The 27,979-nt window shown below is 51.7% G+C and overlaps 1 protein-coding gene across 4 annotated transcripts in view; it reads right to left on the bottom strand.

Moving 5' to 3' along the window:
- Positions 1 to 4,016: 4,016 nt before the first annotated feature.
- Positions 4,017 to 27,979, bottom strand: part of CDRT4 (CMT1A duplicated region transcript 4) — a 32,293-nt gene continuing 8,330 nt past the window's right edge. The window contains exons 2-4 of one of the 4 annotated variants that reach the window (XM_047834057.1): positions 19,947 to 20,028; positions 7,911 to 7,988; positions 5,875 to 6,406 (exon numbers count right to left, since the gene is read on the bottom strand). In XM_047834057.1, the coding sequence (XP_047690013.1) occupies positions 5,949 to 6,406; positions 7,911 to 7,953 (501 nt within the window). In that variant the 5' untranslated portion in view covers positions 7,954 to 7,988; positions 19,947 to 20,028 and the 3' untranslated portion in view covers positions 5,875 to 5,948. Of the gene's footprint in view, positions 4,565 to 5,874; positions 6,407 to 7,910; positions 7,989 to 8,112; positions 8,277 to 19,946; positions 20,029 to 27,979 lie in introns of those variants that run through there. The other 3 variants (XM_047834058.1, XR_007147082.1, XM_047834056.1) reach the window with 3 other exon arrangements.

A 27,979-nucleotide genomic window follows, 5' to 3' on the forward strand; every position in this document is an offset into this window, starting at 1 on the left:
GTTTATAAGGTCAAGGTCATCTTGGGCACTCACACCTCCGGGAGTCCGAACCACTGCAAACAAGCCTCATCTGACTTTGAAATGACAACAAACTATTAAATAGATAACGAGGTCAAAAAGAAGGGAAGAAAGAGGGAGGAAGAGGTGGAGAGGGGGAGGCGCTCCGCGGGTGCGACAGATGGAGGAAGGAGATAGAGGAAGGCCAATGTCGAGCAGGGGGAACCATGAGACCGCACACGGCTTTCTCCCCGGTTCCAAATGCACCCTTTGCCCCAAGTCTACAGAGGGGCCTACACACGCCTGGAAACGCTGGTGGGAAGCAGGGCCGTCTGTCAGGGACAAGAAGCAGAAAGGCAGAATTCATCTTTTTGCTCTGGAGACCTAGGGAAGTTGCATTCGGGCTCAGCGGGCCGGGGGCCAATGCCGGAGGCCTGCCCGAGGTCTGGTGGGGACAGCAAGGGGGCCCCGAGGTCTCCTTTGAAGCTGCCCAGCCCAGGCCTCCAGGACAGAAAGGCGGGCAGGCAGGGAGTGTCATAGAACGAGCAGTGTGCAAATGTGGACACTGCCCCGTGCTGCTGTAAGGGGTCGCGAGGGAGAGGCCCTAACCCAAAGCACGCCCGAGCTGGAGGACGGCTCCATGGTGCGACAAAAACACACACAAAAGTCGGGGCCAAGCGTAAACTAAAGGCAGATCTGCAAAGTTCGAGAAACTCACCAGGCCACTAAAAAAATTTCAGCTTGGCCCCAAATTTGCCATGACCTCACTTTTTTTTTTTTTTTTTTTTTTTTTTTTTTTTTTTTTTTTATGAGCAGCTGTCCTGATATTAATCCTGCCTCTTGCCATAATCCCTTTTCCATGACACCGGAGAGAACACGTCGGGAGCCTCAGTGTGAACCATGCTATCGGGACTAGACAGAACTTTATCTTTTTACATAATTTTTTTTTAATTTTTTAAAATGTTTTATTTATTTTTGAGACAGAGACAGAGCATGAACGGGGGAGGGGCAGAGAGAGAGGGAGACACAGAATCCGAAGCAGGCTCCAGGCTCCGAGCTGTCGGCACAGAGCCCGACGCGGGGCTCGAACTCACGGACTGCGAGATCGTGACCCGAGCCCAAGTCGGACGCTTAACCGACTGAGCCCCCCAGGTGCCCCTCTTTTTACATAATTTTTAAAGTTTATTTATTTTGCAAGAGAAAGAGAGCATGCTCACGAGCCGGGAGGGGCAGAGAGAGAGAGGGAGAGAGAGAATCCCAAGCAGGCTCTAGGAAGGAAGTGAGTTGATGTGAGACGTGCTGGGCCCCCCCAGCCGGAAGCTCTTCCTAGAGGGGCCTGGGTGGGGGGGCCGGTGGGGGAGGGGGGGAATAGCAATTTTTATTTCCCCTGGGATACAGAGCCCGGAAGGAAAGGTAGGGGTCTCGACCCCAAGTCCTCCAATATCTTTTTCGTGCCACTGTTTATTCTGCCCTGTGCCGTATGCAAATCGGGTCATGGTCAGGATCAAGGCACAGAGCATGGGGCAGCATGGGTTCCACCTAAAATTGAGGTGTTCCTGCATGCCGCCTATCAGCAAAGCCCCAGAGAAAACTCACATACACGCTCCGTCCAGGAACAGGCCTGGCCCAGCCATTACCCGAGAGGTTTGGGACACTGTCGTGTGACCTCAGTAGCTGGCTGAGGCTCGGGGTCCCCGGTAAGAGGTTGGGATGGGGGAGGAGTGATGAAGGAGGCAGAGAAAGGGTTTCCTGATTACTGGATGAACATAAACCCAGGCCTGAGCTTCAGTCGGGCTCTGACCGCATCGGATCACAGCAGATCCCCCGTCCCCGTGCCCTCCCCGCCCCCGATCTCTCGTTCGGTCCTCTCCTATCTGGCCCCGATAAAGCGCGGCCTCTGAAAATGCGCGGTCACTCGAGAAGGGTGGGGATACCAAAGAGCTTCTAGGAACGAATGACTCAGCCAAGGCTGAAGAGAGCCACATGGTCTAGATGCAAACATTTGCACACACACACACACCTCACCAAAAGCACTTGGGGGGAGGCGCCTGGGTGGCGCAGTGGGTTAAGCGTCCGACTTCAGCCAGGTCACGATCTCGCGGTCCGGGAGCTCGAGCCCCGCGTCGGGCTCTGGGCTGATGGCCCGGAGCCTGGAGCCTGTTTCCGATTCTGTGTCTCCCTCTCTCTCTGCCCCTCCCCCGTGCATGCTCTGTCTCTCTCTGTCCCAAAAAAATAAATAAAAACGTTGAAAAAAAAATTTTTTTTTAAAAGCACTTGGGGGATCTTTCCACCGCCTCTGTCGCCGGTGGGGCGAAGTCACAGGCCCGGGATGCCCGCTTGTGGTGTTCTCTCGCACCGTCAGTCCCTGATGGGGATTCCCGTGCCGGATTCCCTGCTCCGGGGAACTTGTCGGCTTCCTCCGAGGACCCTTAGCAAAGCCCACGGGTCAAAAGCCCTACCTCAGGGTACCCGTTTTGTTTTCCCTGTCCTAACAGAATGGCCAAGGGGACCACCGTGAAAGTCGTTGTCTCCCGCATAAAGACCTCGGGTCGAGAAAAGAAAACGGTTCGCGCTGTGTTAGTCCCATGCACTGCTACTAAGGTCCCTGATTCTTGAGGTCCATAATTCCAGGCCTCCTATCCCAGGCAGACAGCTCCCAAACTACCCCCAAACATCTGGCTTGCATGCACCTGCGTAGCGGGTTTCCGCAGTCACCTCCTTCAGGGCATCTCATCTGGCAAGCAGCCTGATCTTCAAGACGTGCTCTGGGGCCCCGGCTGAGACACTGAAGAAAGTGGGACCCTTTGAGGCCCGTACGGACCCGCCAGAGTGAAAACGACCAGCAGCCCAGGTTAAACCGTTGAAGCAGCAACAGTAGAACTTGCGAATGGATACATCCCATTGCTGTGTGCGGGAGCCCAAGATTTTTGTTCAAAAACAGTTCCCCGGTGTGTGTCAGAACGAGGCCTTGGTGACAGAGCAACCCGGAAGGGCCAACAACATACACAGTCGGGTGTTTCCTAAACCTACTACAGCAGGGAGACCGAGAGAAGCCGCTCCCCTGCCAAACGGAACATTCCAGATGCTGAGGAGATAAACTGGAAGAGGCTGTGGTCTGGGAAACATCAGAGAGAGCTAGTTCCCTCCCGGCGACGGGAGTTCAACACGCTTGGAGGAACTGGAGAGGGCCCAGACCCCTCCAGCTTGAACAGGCTGGTGAGGTTACACTGGGAAGAATCCCCATTTCCTTCCATGGCCCCCGCCCCCAACACCAGAAGGGCTTCACGCCTGCTCTCTCTCTAAGTTTTTACGCACAAAGCTTTCCCACCAAGCGATCCGCCGACCCCGGCCAGACCCAGGACCCTGCGTGCTGGTATGTTGTGAAATCCAAAAGCTCTCCTCCCCCATTTCGTGCATGCTCTGGGGCTTTCTCGGCTTTTAGCAAAAGAACCTTTTAACGGTGCGACTCACGGGCCTCCACCTCCATCGCGCGCAGGGAGGTCTGGACCAAAGAGCAAATCTAAACAACAGACGCCACAGATCATTCAGGATCGCCTTCCCCCTCCCCCAGTGACCAAGGCTTCACTGCTGGGTCCAGCTGGTCTCGTCCGAACACGGCTTCTTCCCTGAAGCCTCCTCAGTCCCAACCGTGGTCCTAGCCCGTCAAACCCCCACGGCGGCTGGGCCCGTGAACCCCGGCTTGGGCCCGAACACAGACCGCCCGCTTCAAAACAGAATTAGACCTGTTCTTTCTTACAATTGCCTCGGGCTGGGGGGTTGGGGCAGCGTGTCTGGGCTGTAGTCACAGACACAAGCAATTTTCATGACGACCTAAGGTGTCACTGTCTTTCCGCTCGTGCTTGTGTTGTTACAACGGGCTGAGAATTACCTTAATCTAAACGATGTTATCTGTCTAAAAAAGAAAGAAAACCATTTTAATTTAGAGAGCATACAGACACGTTTGTAAAAAAAAGTGTTAAAGACCTAGAAAGCTATGTCTCAAACCGTAACCGCTCGGCCCTCAAAGGGATTGGAAGAAATAATCCCAAATCTCCATCAACTCTCACGCTCCATGTTAGACATTTGGTGGGACTAGCTTCGTTCACGAGGACCCGAGAGACATCCCTGGTGCTCCCAGGATAGGTAAATATGCTCCCAAAGACACTCCGGATATGTTCTGGCTATAAATTCCCGTCAAAGGATAGAAGAAATAGTAAGTCTCGTTGGAGAAATGTATCACCTGCCTCCACAGCTATAAATGACCCGTGGATACAAAATGCAGTCATTCAGCTGGAAACCACCTATATTTGTGCAAGAGTTGGTTCTGGCCAAGGTCGGATACCCCAGGAATCGGTCCAGAGCTCCTCACTTGTGCAGCTCTCCCAACACTACTCACGGCAGCCAGAGGTGAGTGCCGACGTTTCTGCACGATTCGTGTATGCAGAGAGTGGCCACGTGGATGGCAAATCCAGCTTCTTCGAATGGCCCTCATAGCGACTTGCACATCACATCCTCTATGCCTCTGCGGAGGGAAGCGAGGTGGGTGTTCATTGCTTCACAGATATGACTATAGAGGTCAAAGAAGAGACGAGCGATCAGTGGAGCCCTGCTCAATAGACAAACCCCAAAGGTAAGATCAGCTAGGTCTCCCTCTCTTGACAAGATCCCCCTTGAATCTAAAGACAAGGCCTGACTGCTTCGAGACTCAGTTTAACATCAGTTGCCCTGGGGCCTCTTGGGAACTGCTCAAAGCACGGTGGGGGGGGAGGGGGGACCAATTTTAAGTGTGGTCTGACAAATGACAGCTGAAGGTCCGGCCAGGAATTTCTCCCCTGCCAGCTCGACTCCACAAGGCAAGCCTTGGAGAAATACGGGAGAGAAAACTCCTCCATGGTTCAACAGGGGACACTCACGTCCCCACGGCCACTTTGTCAGCCCTCCGAGGAAAACAATCCCAATGCCAAGTTCGGGGGGCCAGGTGCAGCAAGGTGGAATCACTCAGAACCCCGCCATGCTAGTTTTGAAGCTAACATTCTCTTGGCCTCGAGTCTGTCCTTTTATACTTTGCTGGGAGAGGCTGGGGTTGGGATTCTGCCGACCGCCCGCCTGCTCTCTTCTCTGAGAGGCTCTGCCCATCGGGGGGACTGGGGAGAGGGGGCACGAAGCTGGAAAAGGAGGGAGAAGCTCTCTCCGGGTCTTCTTCCTGTTTACCTCTATTGGCTTCCTGTCCCTGTTTCCACTCAGAGTGCTTCTTGTTCACTCAGGCAGGGTCAATCCCTTCCAGAAGCATTGGACTCCGGCGTTTTGGTTTTCTCAGCAACCACGGAGCCCGCCTCAGCCAGAGACCTTCTCCTCCTCAGATTCAGAGGTACCGGCCCCGCAGGAACTTTTCTCCGAGCTCAGAGACCCCGGGAACCTGCTGAGGAGCACCCCTGTCCCCCGCATCTCAGAAATCTGAGCTCCAGCCCGCGCACCCCTTCTCCAAGTGCCTAACTTGAACCAGTCCGATATCTTCCCTTGTGCAGCCTTGTGAAAACTGCTTCCTACAGGTGCTACCGCCCCTAATACCTGTGTGGCCTCCCCCCTGCCTTTTTCAGCCACCTGGTTAGTAATTCTTCACATTACATTATCGCTGGCACCACCACCGGGGTGATTTCTGTCTCCTGCCTAGACCAGGACTGATTCACCCTCAGTTAGGTTCTAAGCATCTACGGCAGGAACTAGAACATGGCACTTCCCATCCCTACCAGATGGTGACGCTGGAGAGGGTTCCCCCACCCCCCACCCCCCACCCCCGGCCCACATTCTGATCCGGTTTGTCTCCGGCCAACCTCTGCACAAGCAGGGGCAAGTTCACATTCAGAGGACGTAGCAAAATTGGTGACAAATGGAGCTTCGTTGCTGTACCGTCTTGGGAAGGGAGGGCGGTGGGTGGTTGCAGGGATTCCCTGCTAAATATTCGAATGTGTCTCCTTGTTGGCTAGAAGTGAGCCGTATGGAAGGGTCCTCATCATAGGTTTTCGAGAGAAGATGATCTTGTTATAGTTTGCAGTGGGGTTTTCTCTGGACTCCGTATGAAAGCGTATCGGTTCGGGCATGACGGCGGGCCCCAGGCTCGTCGCCGAATACGTGCTCCATACCGATAACATGGTCTCTGACCTCCTGTCCTTGGACATCGTGTCTCCGGAGGACTTAGATGACTTTCTCCTTTTCAGCTGCACGATGCCGGAAGGTTGGCTCTGCCTTGAGGCCCGCTGGCTTTCTTCAAGTGCTTGCATAGAACCCAGGTCCCTGGCTTTGCTTTTCTCCATGAGTTTTTTCACCATCGGGGACGTGTAGGTGACATAGGCTGGCCACGGGCTGTGCTTTTCAAGCAGACTCAGGGGAAGCCCGATGTTCTCTGTGAGTTCTACCAGCAAAGAGAAACACGGGTGATTTAGAGGCACTCGGGTACCACCGTCCAGTTCTTCAACGAATCGGAGGGTCTTGGAACCACATTTTGAACGTTTCCCCCATCATGCCTAACGGCCCTTACACCCCTTGTATTCGGCGGGGATAAGAGCGAATCCAAAGATGGGAGACAGAGTGACATTCCAGAGTGTCTACCAGCTGAAGAACAGCGTGGTGGTAAAAGGTGGGGACCTTGGGAGGCTGGCAGGCTCAGCCTCAGACCTTCGCAGAACGTCAAATTGTGCGCGCTCTGACCGTCTAATGTTTTTTTTCGCCGATAAAATTGGTTACCGGAAGGCAATTGTAAGGATTAGCCAAAACGATACGTTTGAAGGGCTTGGAACAGGTTCGCGCGACAGGTCAGCCCTGAGACACACGGGCTGTGCAATTAGACCAGTTGAGTCCAAACTCCTTCTCTACCTGCGAGATCACCATGAACCTCGAGCAAGCCCGGTAGCCCTTCTAAACCGTAGCTGCCTCCTGGGTCAAATCGTGGGCCGAGCAAGATTTGATCTCTTAGAGCCTTCTTGCGGGTTACAAGAAATAGGTTATGTAAAGCTTTTACTGAAGCGGATTAGCTTGCACAACTAGCAAATGGGGGGCATTGAACTCAAATCTAAGGGGATCAAAAATCCTCAAGCTTTTCACTATAGCGCTGGCCAGAGGTTTTGAGCATTTGGGGTTAGGGAGGCTTTACTAGAAAGTCTGTTCATTAGTGTACCAAACAGCCCGTTCCTTTGGGGGTTGGGGAAGGCAAGGAAGTTAAAAGGTTGGTCTCGCCGTGTCCAACCTAAATTCAGTGGAAAAAACAAAAAAAAACAAAAAAACAAACACTAGCCGTGGGGATAACCAGAGAAAATGCAGATTGGACAGTTACTCCCAGGCTGCCTGGCGGACGTTTCCTGAGCTGGAGCTCGTTTAGGAGCAGCTCTGTCAATAAAGAACGGATTGTGGAAGGTTTCATTTCCCTGCAAGAACTGTGTATTATTCGGCCCAAGGAAGGCAAGATGTGCAACATCACCTTTCGCCAAAAACAAAACGAAACAAAACAAAACAAAACACGCACACCCAAGCTTCCAAGTATAGACTCGACGGCTCATTTCTGTGCCCTCAAAGCAAATGCAAAATGCAAAGGTCTCGGGCCACCTGGCTGGCTCAGTCAATAGAGCAGGCTACCCTTGGGCTCGAGGTCGTGAGTTTGCGCTCCGTGTGGGGGTACGGAGATTGCTTCAAAATAAAATATATTTATTAAAGAATGCAACAGGCTTGCAGGCGGAGGCGTTTGCTTGTATCTAGCAGAGGCGAAGGTCATGATGAACCACAGTCCTCCATGGCTATACTCCCTCTACGCGTATAACAGGAGCTGCCACCCGGAGCCCCACCCCTTTGCCTTCCCTCCCCAGGTCTGGAAGCTTCGACCAGCCCTGCAGCAGGAGCTCCCGTTGTTAAGCCCCAAGCCCTACCTTTGTCTCTCTTCGCCTTTCTTGCTTCAATCACCTCCATCATTAAAGAGTTCTTCTTCACATTCAAGGCCCAGATACCTTCGGGAAAACACACTTGTTAGCCAGGGTTACCACAGGGCGATCTTCAAGAAGAGGACAGGTCTCCCGTGGAGCGGGAGAGAGGGCAGGGGAGCTCAGCTCGGGAAGTCCCAGTAGATGTCACCTTTGTTACCAGAGTCCCATTGTGCTGTTACTGGGCCGAATTTCCGCCTCCTGGCTACGCTTCTCAGCCAGCACGGAGGAGAGGGAGGGGCAGACACGGGCTACAGTCCAGAGTCAAGACGCAGGTGCCCCAAGTACAGGCTGAAATAGAGAAGTCTCAATGCTCTATGGGGCCACGCGTGTGGGTAGTTTGATGGGACCTGTGGTCTAGTGGTTCTCGAACTGGAGGACGGCTGCCTCTGTATGAAGGGCTTGTTGGGACACAAGTGTTCAGGGGCACCTGGGTGGCTCAGTCGGTGGAGCGTCCGACTTCGGCTCAGGCCACGATCTCACGATTCGTGAGTTGGAGCCCCGCGTCGGGCTCTGTGCTGACAGCTCGGAGCCCGGAGCCTGCTTCGGATTCCGTGTCTCCCCCTCTCTCTGCCCCTCCTCCGCTCACACTCTGTTGCTCTCTCCAAAGTAAACGTTAAAATTTTTTTTTTTAAAGAAAAGAAAAGAACGCAGTGTTGAGCACTCCCCACCGGAGCTCCAGATTCGACAACCAGCGTCCTAAACCAGAGGCGGGGCGGGAGATGCTGACGGTTTGTAAGGTTTTATCATTAACTACCTAGTGACAGGAAACAGGTCCGGGAGAGTTTAGTAGTTCCCTTCTAGTTAGTGCTAAGACTGGAAACACGCGCATTGGAGAATTTTTATCCAAGAATTCGTTATTTGGTACACTCAGGGCTGTGCATCTCTGGGATCCTTGAACATCTGAACTTGAACGTCTGAAACGCCATGGAGCATTTCTGCTGTGGGAAAAGTCTCAGAGGCTTTTGAACAAGTTTTCAGGTGATGCTTGTGCCAGTGGGCAGGCGACCACACTATGGGAACCATCAGCCTAGAGCAGGGCTTCTCAAACCTCAGTGAAGGCTAACGCTGGTGGGAGAGCTTGTTAAAACACAGCGTGGGGGGGGGGGGGGCACCCTATGATTCTGGTTCAGTAGGTCTGCTTTGGGGACCTGAGAATTTGCATTTGCCAAGAAGATCCCAGGGGACAGTGCTGGTCTGAGGACCACACACTGAGTAAAGCTGCTCTAGACGGACTAATGGTTCTATATCTTTCTTTCAGCTGCAACATCTGTAGGAGCTGCCCCGCTGTGTGTGAGACGCTCCCCTGAGAGAAGCAAATCTCCAGGTTTTCCGCCCCCTTTATTCTCCTAGCCAAGGAACCATTGTGGTATGCAAGTAAATGCGTCATTGATGGGGGCAACCTTAAATCCCACTGTAGTTCTAAAGTAAGTTATTCCCAATGTCAGCATTTTATTATTACACACCTAACAAAGGATCGCATTCTAGACATTTATTCATACTCTAAAAAAAAAAAAAAAAAAAAAAGCTACTTTCTGTCAAATCGGCTCAGATCCAGGCTTTACAGAGGCCCCACTGTTCTGTCTTAGTGGCCATCTTTCATGACAACACATTCTTTAAGTTTGTCTTACTTATTTTGAGAGAGAGGGAGAGGGCAGAGGAGGGGCAGAGAGAGAGAGGGAGGGAGAGAATCCCAAGCAGGTGCCCTGCGGTCAGTGCAGAGTCCGACTCAGGGCTCAGTCTCACAAACTGAGATCATGACCAAAATCAAGAGTCGGATGCTCAACCCACTGAGCCACCCAGGTGCCCCCATTAATGTGTTTTAAAAGCCACATCCTTTCAATAGCCACTATTGATGTTTAAAAACATTCTTACTACAAGAGCAATATTTTCTCGATACGATTGTTGAAAATCTGCCCAATGGCCGATGCCACATTTCACAGTACAGGGCATTCTTGTGTTGTCCCATTTGTCGCTTTTGTTTAACATTGTTCTAGAAGGCGTAGCTGTTGGGGTGCCCGAGTGGCGCAGGCGGTGAAGCGTCCGGCTTTGGCTCAGGTCATGATCTCACGGTTCGGGAGTTCGAGCCCCGCGTCGGGCTCTGTGAGGACAGCCTGGAGCCTGCTTCGGATTTTGCATCTCCCTCTCTCTCTCTGCCTCTCCCCGACTTGTGTTCTGTCTCTCTCTGTCTCTCAAAAACAAATTTTAAAAAATGTAATAAATAAATAAATAAATAAATAAATAAATAAATAAAAGTGGCAGCTGTTAGCCTAACGCCCGAAAAAGAAATTAGAAGCATGCCTACCTGCAAGAAAAGAAGTTATCATCGTTTGTAGATGACACAACTTTTTAAAAACCACGAGAATAAAGTATTGTTTATTACAGAAATTAAAAATCGCTTCCCTTCATATACAAAGCTCAAAATATGAAACTATATTCTCCATAGCAACAAGAAAAGTGAAAACTACCTAAGAATAAGTGACATTTAATTGTATATGCATCTGTACACATTTATTTATTTATTTATTGAGGGGGTAGGGGGAGGGGAAGAGAGAGAGAGACAGAGACAGAGAATCCCAAGCAGGGCCCCTGCTGTCCGTGCAGAGCCTGACACAGCGCTTGATCTCACAACCATGAGATCACGACCCGAGCCGAAATCAAGAGTCGGACTCAAACGACTGAGCCACCCAGGCATCCCCATGACGGCACATTGTTAGGAGAAGTCACAGTATCGTTTTTCTGAGGTCACAGAAGAAACAACTCGTTCACATAGACCGCTAACCTACGGCTTTGTGTAATAATAAACGACAAAAAAAAAGAACGTTGGAGCAACTCATCTCTCCTTCTAAGACCCACCATGGATCTCAGAACTGTGGGTCACCCATCCCAAGTCCCCAGTAATGTAGAGGGTGTCGCCCCAGCGATCACCCGGCCCATGCCTGTTCCCCTCCAAGGAAAGAGATTTCTTGACTTATCCCCTTGTCTACAGAACTGTTAGTGTTGATGCAAGAACCAGGGTGCTACAAGCCCAAGGCAGGGAGTGTTTGAGACGGCCTCAGAACTCATGGGGAGGACTTGTTTGTCTGAAAATAAAAGAGACACATACACATAGTTGACATTAAGTCTGAAGACAAGCTGTGGGCTTTTACAATCTCCTTCGACTCTGGCACAAAGGTTCCATTTTGTCTCCCTATAAACGAAATGCAAACCAGCAGGCTGCAGACAGAAACAGCATTGATGGGAGGGGCAGGAGGCATAACATTGAAGTGCTTTTCTTGTTTCTCCTCTAGGCACAAAGGCCTGTGTTCAGTCCACTGGGTTTTCAAGCCCATCTCCTCCCACCCGAACCCAATCTCTTGTCCTACCATTTCCAGAATCTTGCCTGATATGCTGGCCTCGGCCAGCCTTGCCTGAAGGGCCTCCAGACACTTGCCTGGAATCAGACACAAATCTGTGACCTTGGTCACGTTCCTTGACGTGGTCTTAGGACCTCCATTATCTCAACTTAGGAGATGAATGTGAATTCCTGTCCTATCTCTCTTACGGAGGTATGGATGTTATAATAAGCCGTCTGCAGCTTAAAGGGTTTCCAAGTCATCAGTCCTCCACCTTTGCTGCACATTGGAATTACCGGGGATCTTTTACAAATTCATATGCCAGGAGGCACCTGAGTGGCTCAGTCGGTTGGGCGACCGACTTCAGCTCAGGTCACGATCTCGCCGTTTCCGAGTTCGAGCCCCGCGTCAGGCTCTCTCTGCTGACAGCTCAGAGCCTGGAGCCGGTTTCAGATTCTGTGCCTCCCTCTCTCTCTCTCTCTCTGCCCCTTCCCCACTCAGGCTCTGTCTTTCTCTCTCAAAGAGAAATAAACATTAAAAAAAAAAAAAGTCCTATGCCTGGCAGCATTGGGATTTAGTCGGAATGAGACGCAATACGACCATCAGAATTCGAAAGCTTGGTTCTAAGGTACTGCAAGGTTTGGGAACCACCATTCTTAGAGACCAAGTCAAAAAAACACTGAAGATTTAGAGGGTATTAGCCACTTAGGAAACTTAGCCTTATTAGGAAACAGATCAGGGGCATCATTCAGCCCTTTCGTTGTTTTAAGACATATTTTCATTGATGCACTCTTGAATAGATATGGATCCATATATATATAGTACCGAATGTCAGTGGCCTTTAAACATTTAAAAGGACCCTAGTACATTTCCATTACCACCTGCCAATACGAGAATTTCCTTCGATCAAAGGACAGCCAGAGCCTTAAAGTACTGAGCTAAGAAAACCGTGGCTGCGGGTGGTAATCTCACGCAAAGCTAATCTCACCCTCTGTCTGCGCCCACAAACTGCATCCTTATCTCAGGAAACCATCTTCCAAAGGGATTTTGTGGATTCCAGGCAGGACTGAGAGATACGTGCATTGATACAAGCCAACTCCGCTCAGACTTTCTAGCCCGCTAATGCTGTGGAGGCGAAGCCATTCGCACACTCACGATGATCAAAACGGTATCGTAATCCAGTGTTCCCTAAACTGTGTCCCACAGAAAGCAAGAATCTCTCAAGATGTTAACCGATGTTACTTACTTAAAAGAGGGGGGGAAACGGGGCGTCTGGGTGGCTCAGTCGGTTGAGCGTCCGACTTCAGCTCCGGTCCTGATCTCACGGTCTGTGAGTTCAAGCCCCGAGTCAGGCTCTGTGCTGGCAGCTCGGAGCCTGGAGCCTGCTTCGGATTCTGTGTCTCCCTCTCTCTCTGCCCCTCCCCTGCTCTCACTCTGTCTTTCTCTCTCTCAACACTAAACATTAAAAAAAATTTTTTTCTTTTAAAAAGGGGACAGGGGAGGTCCGTGCCAAGGGTCACCCTGTAAACCCACATAGATTATTTAATCCAGGGGACACCATTCACACGGTCTATGTTGTTATGCAATATAAATACAGCAAGCCTGCCCTCGGCCAGGGAAGTTTGGAAAATGAGCTGTTAAACAAATGCCTTTAGTACAGCACTTCTCAGAGCCTCTAAATATGTTGCCTCGCTCTGTCACCTTCCAAAAGGGGGAATTGTTAGGCAGTACCCCCTAACCTCATTCGGCCAGGGAAGGATCCATCCATCCATTGGGTAGAGCATGTCCTGGAACTAGCTACCAGGAGAACATCGGTGTGGATTCCAAAGCAACGTCCTTCCCCAGCCTTGTTTTGGAACCCGGAGCACCATAGACAGTGATAACATAAGAGAATGGAAGGGTGAACTTGCTCAAGGGATAGCCGGGTCTTCAATGACTCACTTCCTCTGAAATCGGCCTCAGAGGCTTGGTCCCCCAAAAGTGTCCATACAGAGCGGAACAAGCCAACGTGAGAGCCTTGCGCTCCGTTGGGAAGTAGCCCTATTTTCCTTTGTTCAGCCCCTTTCCTCTCTCCCCTGCTCTAGTCTGCAGACCTCTTGTCTTCCCACACCCCAGAGTCTGGTCTGGCCCCAGAAGGAGAACAATTTCCCAAACGGGAAGCGGATGCAGAGTTTTGTTTCACCTCTGCGCGTTATCCCCCCTCAACCTTGCCTATCCACCCCTGCCCTCTGTTTCTTTTTCTGCCTTCTGGCTACTCTTCATTTCTTTTGGCCGGAGAGGAAGCTGCCACTTAGGCTGTTAGCATCTTGGAGGGTTTATCTCTAAGATCAGCAGAAATGTTCCCGGTGCAGTGCGTCCCAAGTGGCCCTCCGGGGAGACACATAGAACACCAACCTCCCACCTTACAGGCCAAGTGCATGCTCTGACCCCCTGTGTTCCAGGGAAATACAGTGCACACCCAACGAGCTTCCCAGGAGCCCTGCCTCATCATGACTCTCTCCACCTCTCTACCCTGCCTCCCTGTGGACGCTACGGAAACTCTTGCCATAGTCTCACCTCTCCCTGATGGGCTCCAGGGGAGCACCTACAACATACGGGTTTGATGTGTCTTTAGAAACACTGAGGCCGGGAGTGTGGGGAATCCCAGAACTGTTCAGCCAGAGGAGAGAGAGGGTGGGGAGAAGCAAGCTGGTTTCCCCATCTCCTTATGCAACGGTATGCTGGCCACCTTCCCCCCCATCCCTGCCCCTCCCCAAACACACACACTCCACTCTAAAGAGAGGGAAAACGAGCCTATTACTATACCCTATTAAGTTGCACACAGTGGATGGCATAGTTGTTAGCTATGTCCGACTTTGGCTCAGGTCGTGATCTCACGGTTCGTGAGTTCGAGCCCCGCGTCGGGCTCTGTGCTGACAGCCCCCGAGCCTGGCGCCTGCTTCGGATTCTCTCTCTCCCTCTCTTTCTCTGCCCCTCCCCTGCTCACACACACTCTCTCTCTCTCTCTCTGTCCTTCAAAAATAAATAAACATCTTTTAAAAATTAAAAAAAAGAAAAGAAAAGAAATGCCCATCTTCTAACACAGACCTGGCATTCCTGATTCATCGTTTATGGTGGGTGGGAGGGGGGTACACTGCTTCTCGAAAGCGCTTCTGTATGCTACCTATTTCCTCTTACAGTCACGTGTGTGCCTTGAGAGACGCAGAGTGGCAACAAAGTTCAAGTACCTACGGCCATAGACTACCCATTCATTCACTCACGCATGCCTTCAACATTGAGTTCCAAACACGAGACTTGTAATGCCTGTGAGTTAGTTCTGTGCTCACCCCAAACATCTGGCGGATTCTCCACATTCGCCTCTTGCTTTGGGATCTACCCTTCTCAATGTCAAAGGCTCACAAGGCAGATTTGTTTTCTGCCAAGGCCAATAACAAATCAAACAAGAATAATCCACGTTGTCTTTATCGTCAAGAAAAATAAAGCGGAGAAGTTCCCTGTACCTAGGCCAACGCGAGGCACGGCAGCCGCTCTGCAGATGATTACTGAGCAGCTCCGTGTACCGAGTATTGTGCTGGGTACTGGAGACACAAAACAGAACGAGGCACAGCCTTGGTTCAAGGAACTCACGGCCCCTTGCAGTAGACAGAGCACAAGCTTCCTAACTCAGCCGGGTGGGGAGGGAGGTCAAGAAACAAGATTCAAGAAGAGAAGAGGTTTGTGAGTCTTGAAAGACAAGGGAAATCATGGGCATGGTTCAAATGCCAGCCTCTAGTGTTTTCAAATGTTGACTGATGTGATCAGGGCCCACATTCTTCTTCCAGTAGTCAAATCTTTTTTTTTTTTTTTCACATTTATTTGTTTTTGAGAGACAGATAGAGACAGCGTAAGCCGGGAAGGGGCCGATAGAGAGGGAGACACGGAATGAGGTCTGAGCCATCAGCACAGAGCCCGACGCGGGGCTCGAACCCACAGACCGTGAGATCACGTCCTCAGCCGGAGTCGGGCGCTTAACCGACTGAGCCACAAAGGCGCCCCCAGTATGCAAATCTTAAAGCCTGTTTCCAAACGGTACGTCTTCTGCATACGAACTACAGTGTTGAGCTGGCTAAACGACCGCTTTACAAATTCACTACCGGAAGAAGCGTTGGGCGTTGGGCCTTGTGACGTCATTCCGGTAGAACTACGGATTTGAATTTGATATTTACCCAAGGAATAGCCAACCGTAAATATTAAAATTCCCTTTTAAGATGATGTCACATGAAGACCCATTAGGCACAAAGCACGTGGGATCCTATTATCTGGAGATCAAGTTCCAAATTTCAAAACGAAACTTCCAGAACAAACCAAACAGGCAACACCAGAGGAGAGAGCTTTTCAACCTTTCCCTTCCGTGGACGTTTGGGGGACGCTTGTAATTGGATAGGCTAGACAGGTAGGAAAGATGTGGAAAAACAGGCAGCGAGAAACAGTCTTATAACTTCACATTCAGGAAACCAGATAAGGAAGGCTGTCAGCATTTTGTGCTCGGAGACCCTCTCTCTGCCAGACCGCCGGTTCGTGAGCAGCGGGACTATGACAATGTGTGGCCCCACAATGTTCAATCAATCAGAAGAAGGAAGTCCTGCTTCCCCGGAACAATGGGGTCATTGTGAACCCAGCAAACTCATAGTGGAAACAGGCAGGGATTTCCCAGGACTGGCCTCAATCAATGGGCCAGGCCACCCCCTTTTAAAATGCTCAACGCACTAGGAATCCAGGCCGGCGTTTGTCTTGAAGAAGGGGACTTGTATTTGAGGCTTGGCCTCAAAGCAAAGCACGAAGGTAGCTGCCTTCCGTAGGATTCAGTGATTCCGTCAGCCTATCGCCCGCGTGTCCTCAGAAGGACACCGTTATCCCCGTTCCCACCAGAAGGTAAACAAATCCATCCATCACCCATTGCACCCAACTCTTGGGTCACAGAGAACTCCCGGCCACGACGAAAGCAAAGCTCTCAAACGTCTGGGGGGAGCTGTGGCCGGTGGGGTGAAGGAGGTTAATTCCGCCGCCGTGCCAAAACAGCTCTATCCGATTAGCGGAGTCCCAAATTCCTTCCCGCACCGTGGCCAGCCCCCTCCTGCACTAGCAGATTGTGGGGAGGAACCAGAAAAAAAAATCATCAGCTTTCCTAGAAAAGCAATTCTAGGCATGAGTCATGTCGATGACGGCCAGTGGCATTTTGCTGTATTTATTCCCATGTGGTCTCGTAACAGAAATTGCGTATCCGCGTTATAGAAAGTTTGGAAAGGGTTATTTTTTGAATCTCATAATCCCATTACCATCACACAACATTTATCTTTGTGCTCTCCTTCCTGGCTTATGTGATTGTGGCCGCAAAATGTACGTATCCTTCTGAACCCATCATTTTTGCCCAAACATCTGATTGTATTTTCTCATGTTCTTAGAGATTCCTCATAGTTAGTTAGAGGCCGCCTAACAATCCATCAGAATCTGGGGCGCCTGGGTGGCTCAGTCGGTTGAGTCGGTTGAGCACCCAGCTTCAGCCCAGGTTTGTGGTCTCTCATGGCTTGTGGGTTCGAGACCCACATTGGGCCCTGCGCTGACCACTCAGAGCCTGGAGACAGCTTCCGAGTCTGTGTCCCCCTCTCTCTCTGCCCCACCCCCTCTCACACCCTCACTCTCTCTCAAAAATAAACGAACATTTTAAAAAATCATGCCTGCATCTGGGGATTTTAAGATGTTTCCAATTTTAGCCACTGTAAGTGATGACACTGTCCTTTAAAGTGGAGAACTAGGGGCACCTGGGTGGCTCAGTCGGTTGAGCGACCGACTTCGGCTCAGGCCGTGATCTCACGGTCTGTAAGTTCGAGCCCCGCGTTGGGCTCTGCACTGACAGCAAGGAACCTACTGGGGATTCTCTCTCTCCTTCTCTCCCTGCTCCTCCCCCACTCGCAGGCATGTGGTTTTGCTCTCTCCCTCTCTCAAAATAAATAAACATTTTTTTTAATTAAAAAAAGACTATGTATGCTAGCAAGGAGATAGCAATGAGATCAATGACAAGTGCTCTAAACTTTCAAGGTATGGGGCCTAGAGTTCAAGGCGTAGGACTCAAGTGAAAGCCTCTCAACGAATGTCACCCAACCTCCAAACGAGGAGGGACAGACTATTCCAGCCAATTGTCAGGACTCTGGGTGACAGCTGAAGGAACCAAAGAACCTCAAAAAGCCAACCGGTTTTCTAGAAAAGCACAATGGGCATGAGCCATTTAGTGAAGGCCATTTAGCGAAGCCATTTAGTGATGGCATGAGCCATCAAGAAGCTGTCAAATCGCGTGCCCTCAAAGTAGAAACTCACCTCCTCCTTCCCTCTCACACCCCAGATTCAGGCTCTGCTCTCCAAATACGTCCTGCTACCTCTATTCTCTTTCCCTCCGGCTCATCCTCCGTTCGGAGGCTGCAAGAAGCATCATTGATCAATATATCCATTCATCCATTCAACAAATATTTACTGAGTGCTTGTTCGAGCACTACGCCAGGCATGACATTCTAATCAGAGAAAAACCGAGAAGGTCCCGGTCTCGGGAAGGTCACGCTTCTGTTCAACACCTATTTGCTACCTATTTCCTAGAGACAAAATGCACCCCCCCCCCTCACAATCTAGTCCCAGAAACGCCTTCCAGTCTGAGCTCCTGTCACCATGACTGTCCCCCTGCGCACTCGAGCCCTGGGCGCGGGTCCTTCTCATGGGCATGTCCTGAGTCCTTCCCCTCACTTCCCACTTCTAATGGGCCGCATGTCCCCCAAAACCCAGAGCACAGCTCAACCATTCAGAGAAGCCTTTCCTAACCCTCCCAAGGAGAGACCCTACCCTTCCCCTGTGCTCTTGGAAGAAGGCAAAAAATGACCCGATTACAAATGGCATCCACCACGTTACGGATAGAGAACTGCCAGGGAGCAAAAGGTGTGGGATTTATTCGGAGCCTTGGAGAAACCCCCACCCCTATACATCCCTGGGACTTCCTGCCTAACCCTAACCCTAACCCCCTTCCCACCTGGTTGTTGCCAGCCTCTGTCCTCAGCCACTGACAACCTCAGTTTCTGGAACACTGGTTTCCCTTTGTACCGTCGCCCTTATCGGCAACAGTGGTTTCTTAATATCTCATGAGTGACACATACGTGCTGCCTTCCCTCCCACTTCCCTTTGGACTCTTGTCCACAAAACACCTCTCCCCTGCACCTCTCCCTCATTACCTTCCAAAAGGGGTCATGGGTAATAGCTGACCCCCCTCGTGTTCCTGAAACATCTTCCAACTTGGCTTCCAAACAGACTTAACGCCACTCAGACCCGTGGTGCCATCGCTCCTTTTCAGTCCCCACACAAATGATTTCTGGGCTCCCTTCTTTTTTTTTTTTTTAATCCCTGCATGTCCCCAAGATGGCACCGCTGAGTTCTGTTGCCTCAAAGCTCATCTATTTGCCAAATCTTGCGGCCAGTCCCCAGAGACCAAACATACATATCCAGCCGCAATCTTTGTCATCATTTGCATATATTTTTTTTTTCCAACTTGTATTTAATTTTGGGACAGAGAGAGACAGAGCATGAACAGGGGAGGGGCAGAGAGAGAGGGAGACACAGAATCGGAAACAGGCTCCAGGCTCCGAGCCATCAGCCCAGAGCCGACGGGGGGCTCGAACTCACGCGAGATCACTCGAGATCTCGCGAGATCGTGAACTCACCGACCGCGAGATCGTGACCTGGCTGAAGTCGGACGCTCGACCGACTGCGCCACCCAGGCGCCCCATCATTTGCATATCTTAATAAGACCTCAAACTTTTCAGGGTTCAAACAGAGCTCTCCACCTTACCCCCGGAAGTCTTCCTCTCTGGTCTTTTCCATCTCAGAGAAAGCCATCACCCTGTACCACACTGCCCAGTGCGAAAATCTCAAACCATCTCTGTGCTGACAGCGCGGGGCCTGCTTGGGATTCTCCCTCCCTCTCTGCCCTCCCCCTGCTCGCACCCCCTCTGTCTCTGTCAAAATAAATAAAAACCTTGGGGAAAAAAAAAACCAAGATTCATCGGCGAAAGCGGGGCATCACCCTAATAAATACGACACACGGAGAACGGCTCCTGGCAAGAGCTGGGTTCAATTCCTGGCACCTTCGCTCACTGCTTTTAAGTGCGGGCAAATCACCTCCCCTCTCTCTCTCTGAGCCTGAAGTCTTTCCCATCTGTAAAATCCCGCCTCCCTTGTAGGATTCTGATGAAGGTTAAATGAGACGCTTCGCGCGCCCAGAAGCGGATGCGAGTTGCTGGATGTGAGACGCTTTCCTCCCTCACAACGATCACAAATTAGATGCGCGCCCCTCCCCCCCCCCCCCCCACGGGTCCCTTTATCTCTCCTTCCACGGCTGCTCCGGGGACTCTTCCCTTGGCGGGTGGCCAGCCCTGCGCGTGGGCTCGCACACGCCTCAACAGTCAGGGTCACGTATCCCCACTGCATGCTACCGAGCTGGTACCGCTCTCTCTCCCTTCCTAAATTGTGTTTCTTAAAGCTCCGAAGGAAGATCTTTGACTTCCAGGCAACTCCTGGCCCTCACGTCGCCTACTTTGAGGACAGACCACGGTCAAGACCTAAGGCCACACCTGCTTACCTTGTTCTGATCTCTTCTGGTCCTCCCTCCTCCCATCTGGAAGCTCTTACAAGTCCCTGGTGCAGTTCATTTAACTAGGTTTCTGGAGGGGTTGGGGGGAAGGAATGAGAGAGGTCAACTTGTAAAACGTAAGACAGTGTAACTAACATAGATAGTTTGGGGGGGAAGCAGACAACGGAATATATAGAATACTGTTCCCTCCAGCTGAAAGAGAAAATAGCCAACATCCCAGAGGTCAAGGAGGAAGCGGGGGGCGGTGGGGCGGAGGGGGGGGAGCCTCTTGAAATTGGGGAGAAAGATAGGGGCGCCTGGGTGGCTCGGCCGGTGAAGCATCTGACTTCAGGTCAGGTCATGATCTCACCGTTCGTGGGTTCGAGCCCCACATCGCAGCATAGAGCCTGGAGCCTGCTTCGGGTCCTGGGTCCCCCACCCTCTCTGCCCTTCCCCCACTTGTGCGTGAGCACGCTCTCTCTCTCTCTCTCTCTCTCTCTCTCTCAAAAATAAATAAACCTAAAGAAAAAAGAAATTGGGGAGAAATATTGAGCTGCTAGCTTCAAACGAATCTTTCTAGGCACAAATAGACACAAGTAAATGCATAGTGAAACATCACAGCCATCCACATCGAAAATATGTGTGGGGAACATGCCAGGAAATTTTGAAGCTCTGACAAAGGGAGTTTTTGTGGAGTCAGAGGCCCAGTGAAACAACGAGGCCTTGGCACGCGGGAGGGAGGCATCGAATGCTCTGAAACTCCGGGAACAGGCCCCTCATGGAGGGCATTGCGTGGACGTCCTCCGCCCGGCCAAGGCCTGGCCTTCCAGAGGCACCCTCGTGCAATCCCTGCAGGAAAACCAACTCTCTCCTGGCTGTTCTCGCTGTGTTCCTGGGATCTCATTGTGTGTTTCAACATCTCAAGAGGGCAACTGATGAGAGAACCGGCCAAAGCTCTTAAAAAAGGCGAGGCTGCGTGTTGGACGATTGTTTGCAGCAGAGCAAGGCGTGGATCGACGAACACGAGCTCAGGACAGGCCGGCTGCTCCTTGGCTGTGTGACCAGAAATAAGATAGGCTCGCTTCCTGATCCCTGTGCGCCCATCTATAAAATAGAGGCAATACCAAGAACTTATCCTTGGATGGCCCCGAGGATGCTGGTCATGCGATAATTCCCACAAAGCATCAGGCACAGGGCCCAGGCACGTGGTAAGAACCCACTGCGGGGCGGGGGAGGGGGGGGGCGGGATCGTTATCATCACCACAAACGCAGGACTGTGACAGCCCAAATGTGTGTCATCAAAAATGGGACAATAACTTGAAGATCGGGGAAGAGATTGGCACAGTGAGAGGGCAGAGGTTGGGCTCAGGGGACCCCCTCGCCCCCCACACAACTGCTGCCCTACTGCTGTGCCCACGTCTCACCCACCCTACCCCACTTTCCAGGCCCCAACAGCCCAGCTTCTTTTTCTCTTCTCAGGTCACTGCAGCCCTGATCTAGAGTGGCTTAAGGAGCAAAACAGGGCCGAGAAGTCTTCCTACTGGGAAGAATCTGGGGACTCGGGGCTGCAAACAACTTTAAAAGGGATGCGGGGCGGAGCACAGAACTGGAGTCAGGAGAACGGGTTCGAAACCCCAGCTTCATGTCTTTCTGTCCAATCTCGAGCAAGTTACTTAATCTGTCTGAACCTCAGTTTCCTCATATCCAGGAGGAGAAACATCCTGCCTCATGTGAGGACACGAGGACGATCCGATTAACTGAGACGCGAGTGTTCCGTGACCCATGAAGGTATTTATAACATTCTGCTTTTGTGTTGAAGACCATGAACTCCTGAACGAATGGCAGAGCTTTCACTCTCTGGTTTGTGACCGGGGCTCATTTCGGTGACAAGAATACTGACTAACATTGGTGCCCAAGGTGAGCACCAGGTGAACTCTGGGGAAAGCCGCCCTGTCGTGGAGCTTTACTCAGAAGTGACAAAGACATCGGAGAGAGGGCTGCCTTGGGCTCTTCCCTTAGAAGGAAGGTGGGACGGGATGGGAGAGTGGAGGGTAAGTGTACCTAGTTTAGAAATTTAGAATCATTTGCCCCTGAGAGGTCTTCAGAAGGCTATGCCAGTGAAGGGACCCACCCCCGAGGAGAAGTAGGGGGGACCACAGAGTTCCTTTCCCTCTGCCCCTCACAGCCACTGGCGTATCAGAACTGCTGAGGTGTCACGGCCCACAGATTGAACAGACTCAAAAGCAGCCCGGCCCAAAGGCCTGCGGTAGGCAGCCTCCAAGATGGCCCCCAATGATCCCACCTCCTGGTATTCACATCCTCACTTTGAGTATAAGCTACCAACGCGACTCCCTCCCAACGCGGTAAAATGGTGTGACGTCACTTGTGAGACCAGTTTACAAAAAACTGTGCCTTCCCTCTCGAGTATGCTCCCTCTCCCTCTTGTTCTCCCAGTCATTCATTCCGAGGGAAGCCGGCCGCCATGTTGTGAGCCGCTCTCTGGAGAAGACTTGTGGTCAACAACAAACAAGGAAGCGAGGCCCTTAGTTCAACAGCCTGTGAGAAACTTAATTTTGCCAACAGCCACGTGGGTGAGCTTGGAAGTGGATCCTCCCCCGCCCCCTAGTTAAGCCTCCAGAGGGGACCGCAGCCCCAGCCTAAGCCACGACTGCACCCTCATGAAGAGACCTTGACACGGAGGCACACGGCCGCGCCACACTCGGATTCTTGACCCACAGAATCTGCGAGATAACAGACGTTTGTTTTAAGCAACTGAGTCTTGGGGTACTTTGTTACACAGCAAGAGATAACTGATACAGGGTCCTTACCAGACATGTTAAGGAAACCCCAGAGACGGAGACGGGAGAGAACGTCCTATCCTTCCAGCAGTGGGAGTGATTTCACTGCCTCAATCCCACTCCCATCTCTACTAGAAGCAATTTCTGCTGGAAGAAGGGAACTCGTACGGTAAAGAATTTATGGCTACAAAACACCACAGAATTAAGGCCATCCTCTAAAAGCCAATTTTGATGAGGCCATTTTGATACAGCAGAAGTCTCTCTCTCTCTCTCTCTCTCTCTCTCTCTGCCCCTCCCCTGCTCATGCTCTGTCTCCCTCTTGTCTCAAAAATAAATATAAACATTAAAAAAAAAATTTTTTTTTTAATGATGTGAGTGTCCAGGCCACCCTCCGCCCCATGCCCTCCTGGGACTTGGGCTTCTCCAATTAAATAGGCTGACAGGCACCTGCCCAGAGGCTGGAGCTTCCCCGAGAACTCTCCAGAGAGCAAGTCCTTGGGGGGTCCCATGGGAGACACCCCCTGCATCGCGCACATCTGAGAACATGAGAATGGAGACACTGCTCATGTGCGCGGTGCAAGTCAAGAGCGCCCTTATCTTTGAACTTGGTTTCCTGAAGTTCTCTGTCGTTAAAGCCATTGATTTATGAACACGTAATGAAGAATGCCTCCTCCCGTGGCCCCACGTGGTCATCCTCCTGGGCAAAAAGGATTAGCAATAGCTCCAAGTTGCCACAGTCCCCCAACCCCTGCAGAGATCCATCTAGCTCCGTCGGGGACAGTTCCTTCCAACTCAACATCCTAACCCTCATGTCACTGTGGGGGGTGGGGGGAGGGCTCTCCGTGCCTCAGTTTCCCCCTGTGTAAAAGTAAGGATTCGGGTCTCCCGTCCCCCGTCCAGCCCTGACCTCCTGCGTGTCCCTGAAACCTCCTCACACCGCAGGCCCCAGGAACCGGAATGCACTCCGGTTTCCCAATATCCCACCAAATGAATTCCTTATGAGCACAACTTCTGGGTTTATACTAACGGAGAAAACACTGCAAGGCCTGACCTTCAAAACTCAGCTTGTTCTCACTCCTTGCTCTGTTTCAAAAAAAAAAAAAAAAAAGACAAGCTAATTTTGCCCTCTCGGGTGGGAAATGTGCGAGGCTCCGAGCTGGGACCACAGCAAACCCCCCTCCCAGGCGCCGAGCCCACAGACAGTTTTTCCATCCACCGAGTGGAAATTCTAGACGCAGAAGGTGCCCAGACCGACCCTGCTTCTGCTGCCCTGCCAACTGCCGTAAACCTGTTTCTGTCCCGTTGGACTTGCAACACGGAGCCAGAAATCTGGAAGAATTTAACACCCAGTCGGTTCAGACACAGGAAAACATTGTTCAAAGTAAACACTGGAATCCCTCCCTCATCATCCAGGAATGTACAGCCAGCAGGGTTGAGATCAGCAGCTTCTCAGAAAAGCCATCGCTTCTGCTACTCTGCTTGGGGCTGTGGCCCAGGAGGGCCAGGAGGGGCTCCGGAGCTGTTTTCTGACTACGACACGGTCAAGGCTGGGCGGTCGGCACGCGGGGACCTCTCCCCTCCCGGGCAGACACGGCCGGTGCTGCCCGCAGCCCTCCAGCCACAGAACTTGCTGCTTGGCCACAGGACCCAGCCCACATGCAAACGCCCTGTCCTGTCCCTGAACTTGGGAGAGGCGAAGCGCCCTTGGAAATTGAGAGGGGCTCGGGATGCTCCGGGATTTTCCATTTCCTTTGCCTGTGGCAGGCTGTGAAAGGGGCACTCTTCCTCGACGAAGAAAGAAGGCTCTGTGTGCGCGGCCTGGGTGCTGGGCCTCGAACTAGAAGACGTGTGAGCTCCGTGGGATGTGGCCACCAGCGTTCATCCCGCCTGGACCGAGACTTAACTAATTCCATCCCTCCAAAGCCCTGTGCCAGGTCCCCACCCCACCTCCCCTGGCCCTGGAGAGCGGAGAGGGAGGACTGGCTTCACCCAGGGGCCGCATAAATGGATCCAAGAGAGACGTTACACATTAAATCACTGGTGTCACGTGTCCCTCTGCCTCAAATCCTGCCTAAACTCCACCCACGGAGACGAGGGCACGAACCAAGTTGTTAAAAGTTTTCCGACAATCAATGTGTAGGATGAGACCTACGGGCTGGGAATGGTTCGAGGGGGCACAACGCAGAGAGTTCTTGATGGCTGCTTGGCCACCCAAAACTCTGAGGCTGCCGTGAGGATGGGAGGGCTGCTGGGGAGCTTAGGGGCAACAGCAAATCAGGGGACAGCCTGCCTTTGACCCTGACCGCCCCATTCCTAAGCCCGGAGGGATCCACAGAAGGGGCATTTAATTCCCTCACTTAACACGGATTGGGTGCCTCCTACTGAACCAGGTGAACAAGACGGATGCCATCGCTGCTTTCAGGGAGCACGGAATCTGGACCCGAGGTTATCAAGGGTGGTCCAGGGACCTCGGCGCCCCCAGCGGTGATGGCATGGCGTGGGGGCTTGTCGGCAATTTCTCCGGTCCCACCTTGGCCAACCGCATCAGATACTGTGGGGCGGGACTCGGCCACCTGCCCTCTAGCGAGCCCGCAGCCAACACGGATGGGCGAGAAAGTTTGAGAATCACTGATCTGATCCGTCCGCACCTCAATGGACAACAGGGAAAAGACTCGTGTCAAAGGTTACGGGTCTGATGCGGAAAAGTCTTAGAAATGGTACGTTAACATGCTCCCGGATTCAAAACAGCTGTGCCCCACCGTGGTGCCATTGGAAATGTTTGATGCCAGCTTCGGAAATGCTTTTTCCACCTCAGCGTGGTCCCCTTTCACTGGTGGGTCCTAAAACCTTATGGTGAAGAAGAGGCAAGAGCCGTTTCTCTGCTCAGGAGCAATGAAGCAGGTGGGATCTTTTCCGTGGCAGCTGTTTGGTCCGCTGTCTTTGGGGCTCCCCGCTCAGCGAATCCTTGTTGGCCATCCAGGAGAGGATGCAACCAGACTTTCTAATTGCGTTGATTTTCGTTGCTGTTGTTTGTTTTATTTATTTATTTATTTATTTATTTTTGAGAAAGAGAGAGAGAGTGAGCAGGGAACAGGCACACAGCGAGGAAGACGGAGTTTCCAAAGCGGGCTCCCCGATGCCAGCAGACAGCCCGAGGTGGGACTCGAACTCGAGAGCCGTGAGGTCATGACCGGAAGTTCGATGCTCAACCGACTGAGCCACGCAGGCGCCCCCCAGTTGAGCTGATTTTTACATTAAAAGAAAAAAAAGTTCAGTTTTACTCATCCGTTCAGCAAATCGCTTCCACGTTGTCAAACTCAGCTATCTACTGTGTATTTAGGACTGAGCTCGTGTGACTTCTTGGTAGCCATGGATCCCACCGGCCACTCTTGGGACGTCCCCTTCTCTCTTCCGGTGTCGCCACCTCACTGCCTGCTCTCTTCGGCTCCTTGCCAGATACTGCCTCTCTGCTCTGCCTGTATTAGGAGAGAGCCCAGCGCTCTGTCCTGGGTGTCCTTCTCTTCCCCGTCTGCACGCTCTCCCGTGGGGACACCATCACTCCGCCATGACTCGTACACGTGTGTCTCCAGGCTTCCCTGAGCTCTCCCCTAGACTCCAGACTCATGCCTCCAACCTCCTGCCGAGCATCTATTCTTGGATGTTTTTAGGGGTGCCTCAGAACCCTGTTCAACACACACACACACACGCACACACAACAAGACCTGCCCCTCCCCATTGTGTTAAACCTTTTGCCAAAACCCAGGGAGTCGTTCCTCTCCCTCATCCTTAAGATCCAGTTAATCCTCAAGTCATGTCAACTCGGCCAGTAGAAATACCCTGAACCCATTGTTTTCCCTCCATGCTATAATGAGAACCACCACCAGTAATAATGATCGTAACTCATAGAGCTCTGCCCATGCTTTTCTATATCAACTCATTGAGCCTTCCCCACAAACCTATGAGTTAAGTGCTGCTTTTATCCCCTCTTCCAGAGGGTAAAATTGAGACACAGAGGGGCGCCTGGGTGGCGCAGTCGGTTAAGCGTCCGACTTCAGCCAGGTCACGATCTCGCGGTCCGTGGGTTCGAGCCCCGCGTCGGGCTCTGGGCTGATGGCTCAGAGCCTGGAGCCTGTTTCCGATTCTGTGTCTCCCTCTCTCTCTGCCCCTCCCCTGTTCATGCTCTGTCTCTCTCTGTCCCAAAAATAAAATAAACGTTGAAAAAAAAAAAAAATTAAAAAAATTGAGACACAGAGAGGTTCGGTTACTTGCCCAAAGCCACCCCTTTTGTGGAGGGCCCAGGATTTGGATGTGGGCACCAGGATCCACGTGATTAAACACACGTTCCCAGGGTTGCTTCTGTATCCACTAGGACACTCACGTGGCCTCCCAACTGGCCTCCCTGCTTCTACTCCTGTCTCCATACGATTTATATTATACACACAGCAGCCCGAGTGGTCTTCCCAAAACACACACCAGTACTCACATCCCTCCCCGAGGGTTTCCACACAGCCCTTGGAGTGAAATCCCAACAAACTCTGACCGTGGAGTTAGGAGTTTGCCTCTGCCTCTCTCTCTCTCTCTCTCCCTCTCTCCCCCTCCAATCACATCGCTCTTCCCTCTGCCCTCAAACTCACCAAATTCCAGCTATCCCTCCACCTACGATGGTTTTCCCTACACATTTTCCCATAGCTGGCTTCTGATCATTTAGATCTTAGCTCAATGGCGCCTTCCGAGAAAGGCGTTCCTTAGCTTTCTATCTAAACTAGCCCTCAGCCCCCTTCCATCATATTATCTTATTTCATTTTCATTACAGCACTTACCACCATCTGAAATTATCTTAAATTTGTTTACCATTTCTTTTCTGCCTGCCCTCTTAGAATTTCGGTTCCATGGGACAAAGGCGCTTGTCTCTCTTTTTCCACATATATCTCAGGACCCAAAACTGTATGGACGCTTACTGAGAACGGTGAATATGGCTGAATCCCTACCTTTCTGGGGCCACCACCTGCAGTTCCACTACAGGACGAGGTGGGTCACAACCAAAGGAGACACAAGGTGCCATGAGACGGGAGTGATTTCTCACTCAGCCTGGGAAGGTCAGGATAACATCCAGGGGCAGCACTGACTTCATTTCAGTGAGTAGTCATTCTGGGGCCAGACCTGCCACGTAGAGAGCTGGGCAAGACCAGTGGTCTACTTCCCTGGTACCAGAATCACCTAGAAAGCCCAGTAAGACACAGACTG

Source organism: Prionailurus viverrinus, chromosome E1 (genome assembly GCF_022837055.1).
Source record: "Prionailurus viverrinus isolate Anna chromosome E1, UM_Priviv_1.0, whole genome shotgun sequence".
Lineage (NCBI taxonomy): Eukaryota > Metazoa > Chordata > Mammalia > Carnivora > Felidae > Prionailurus > Prionailurus viverrinus.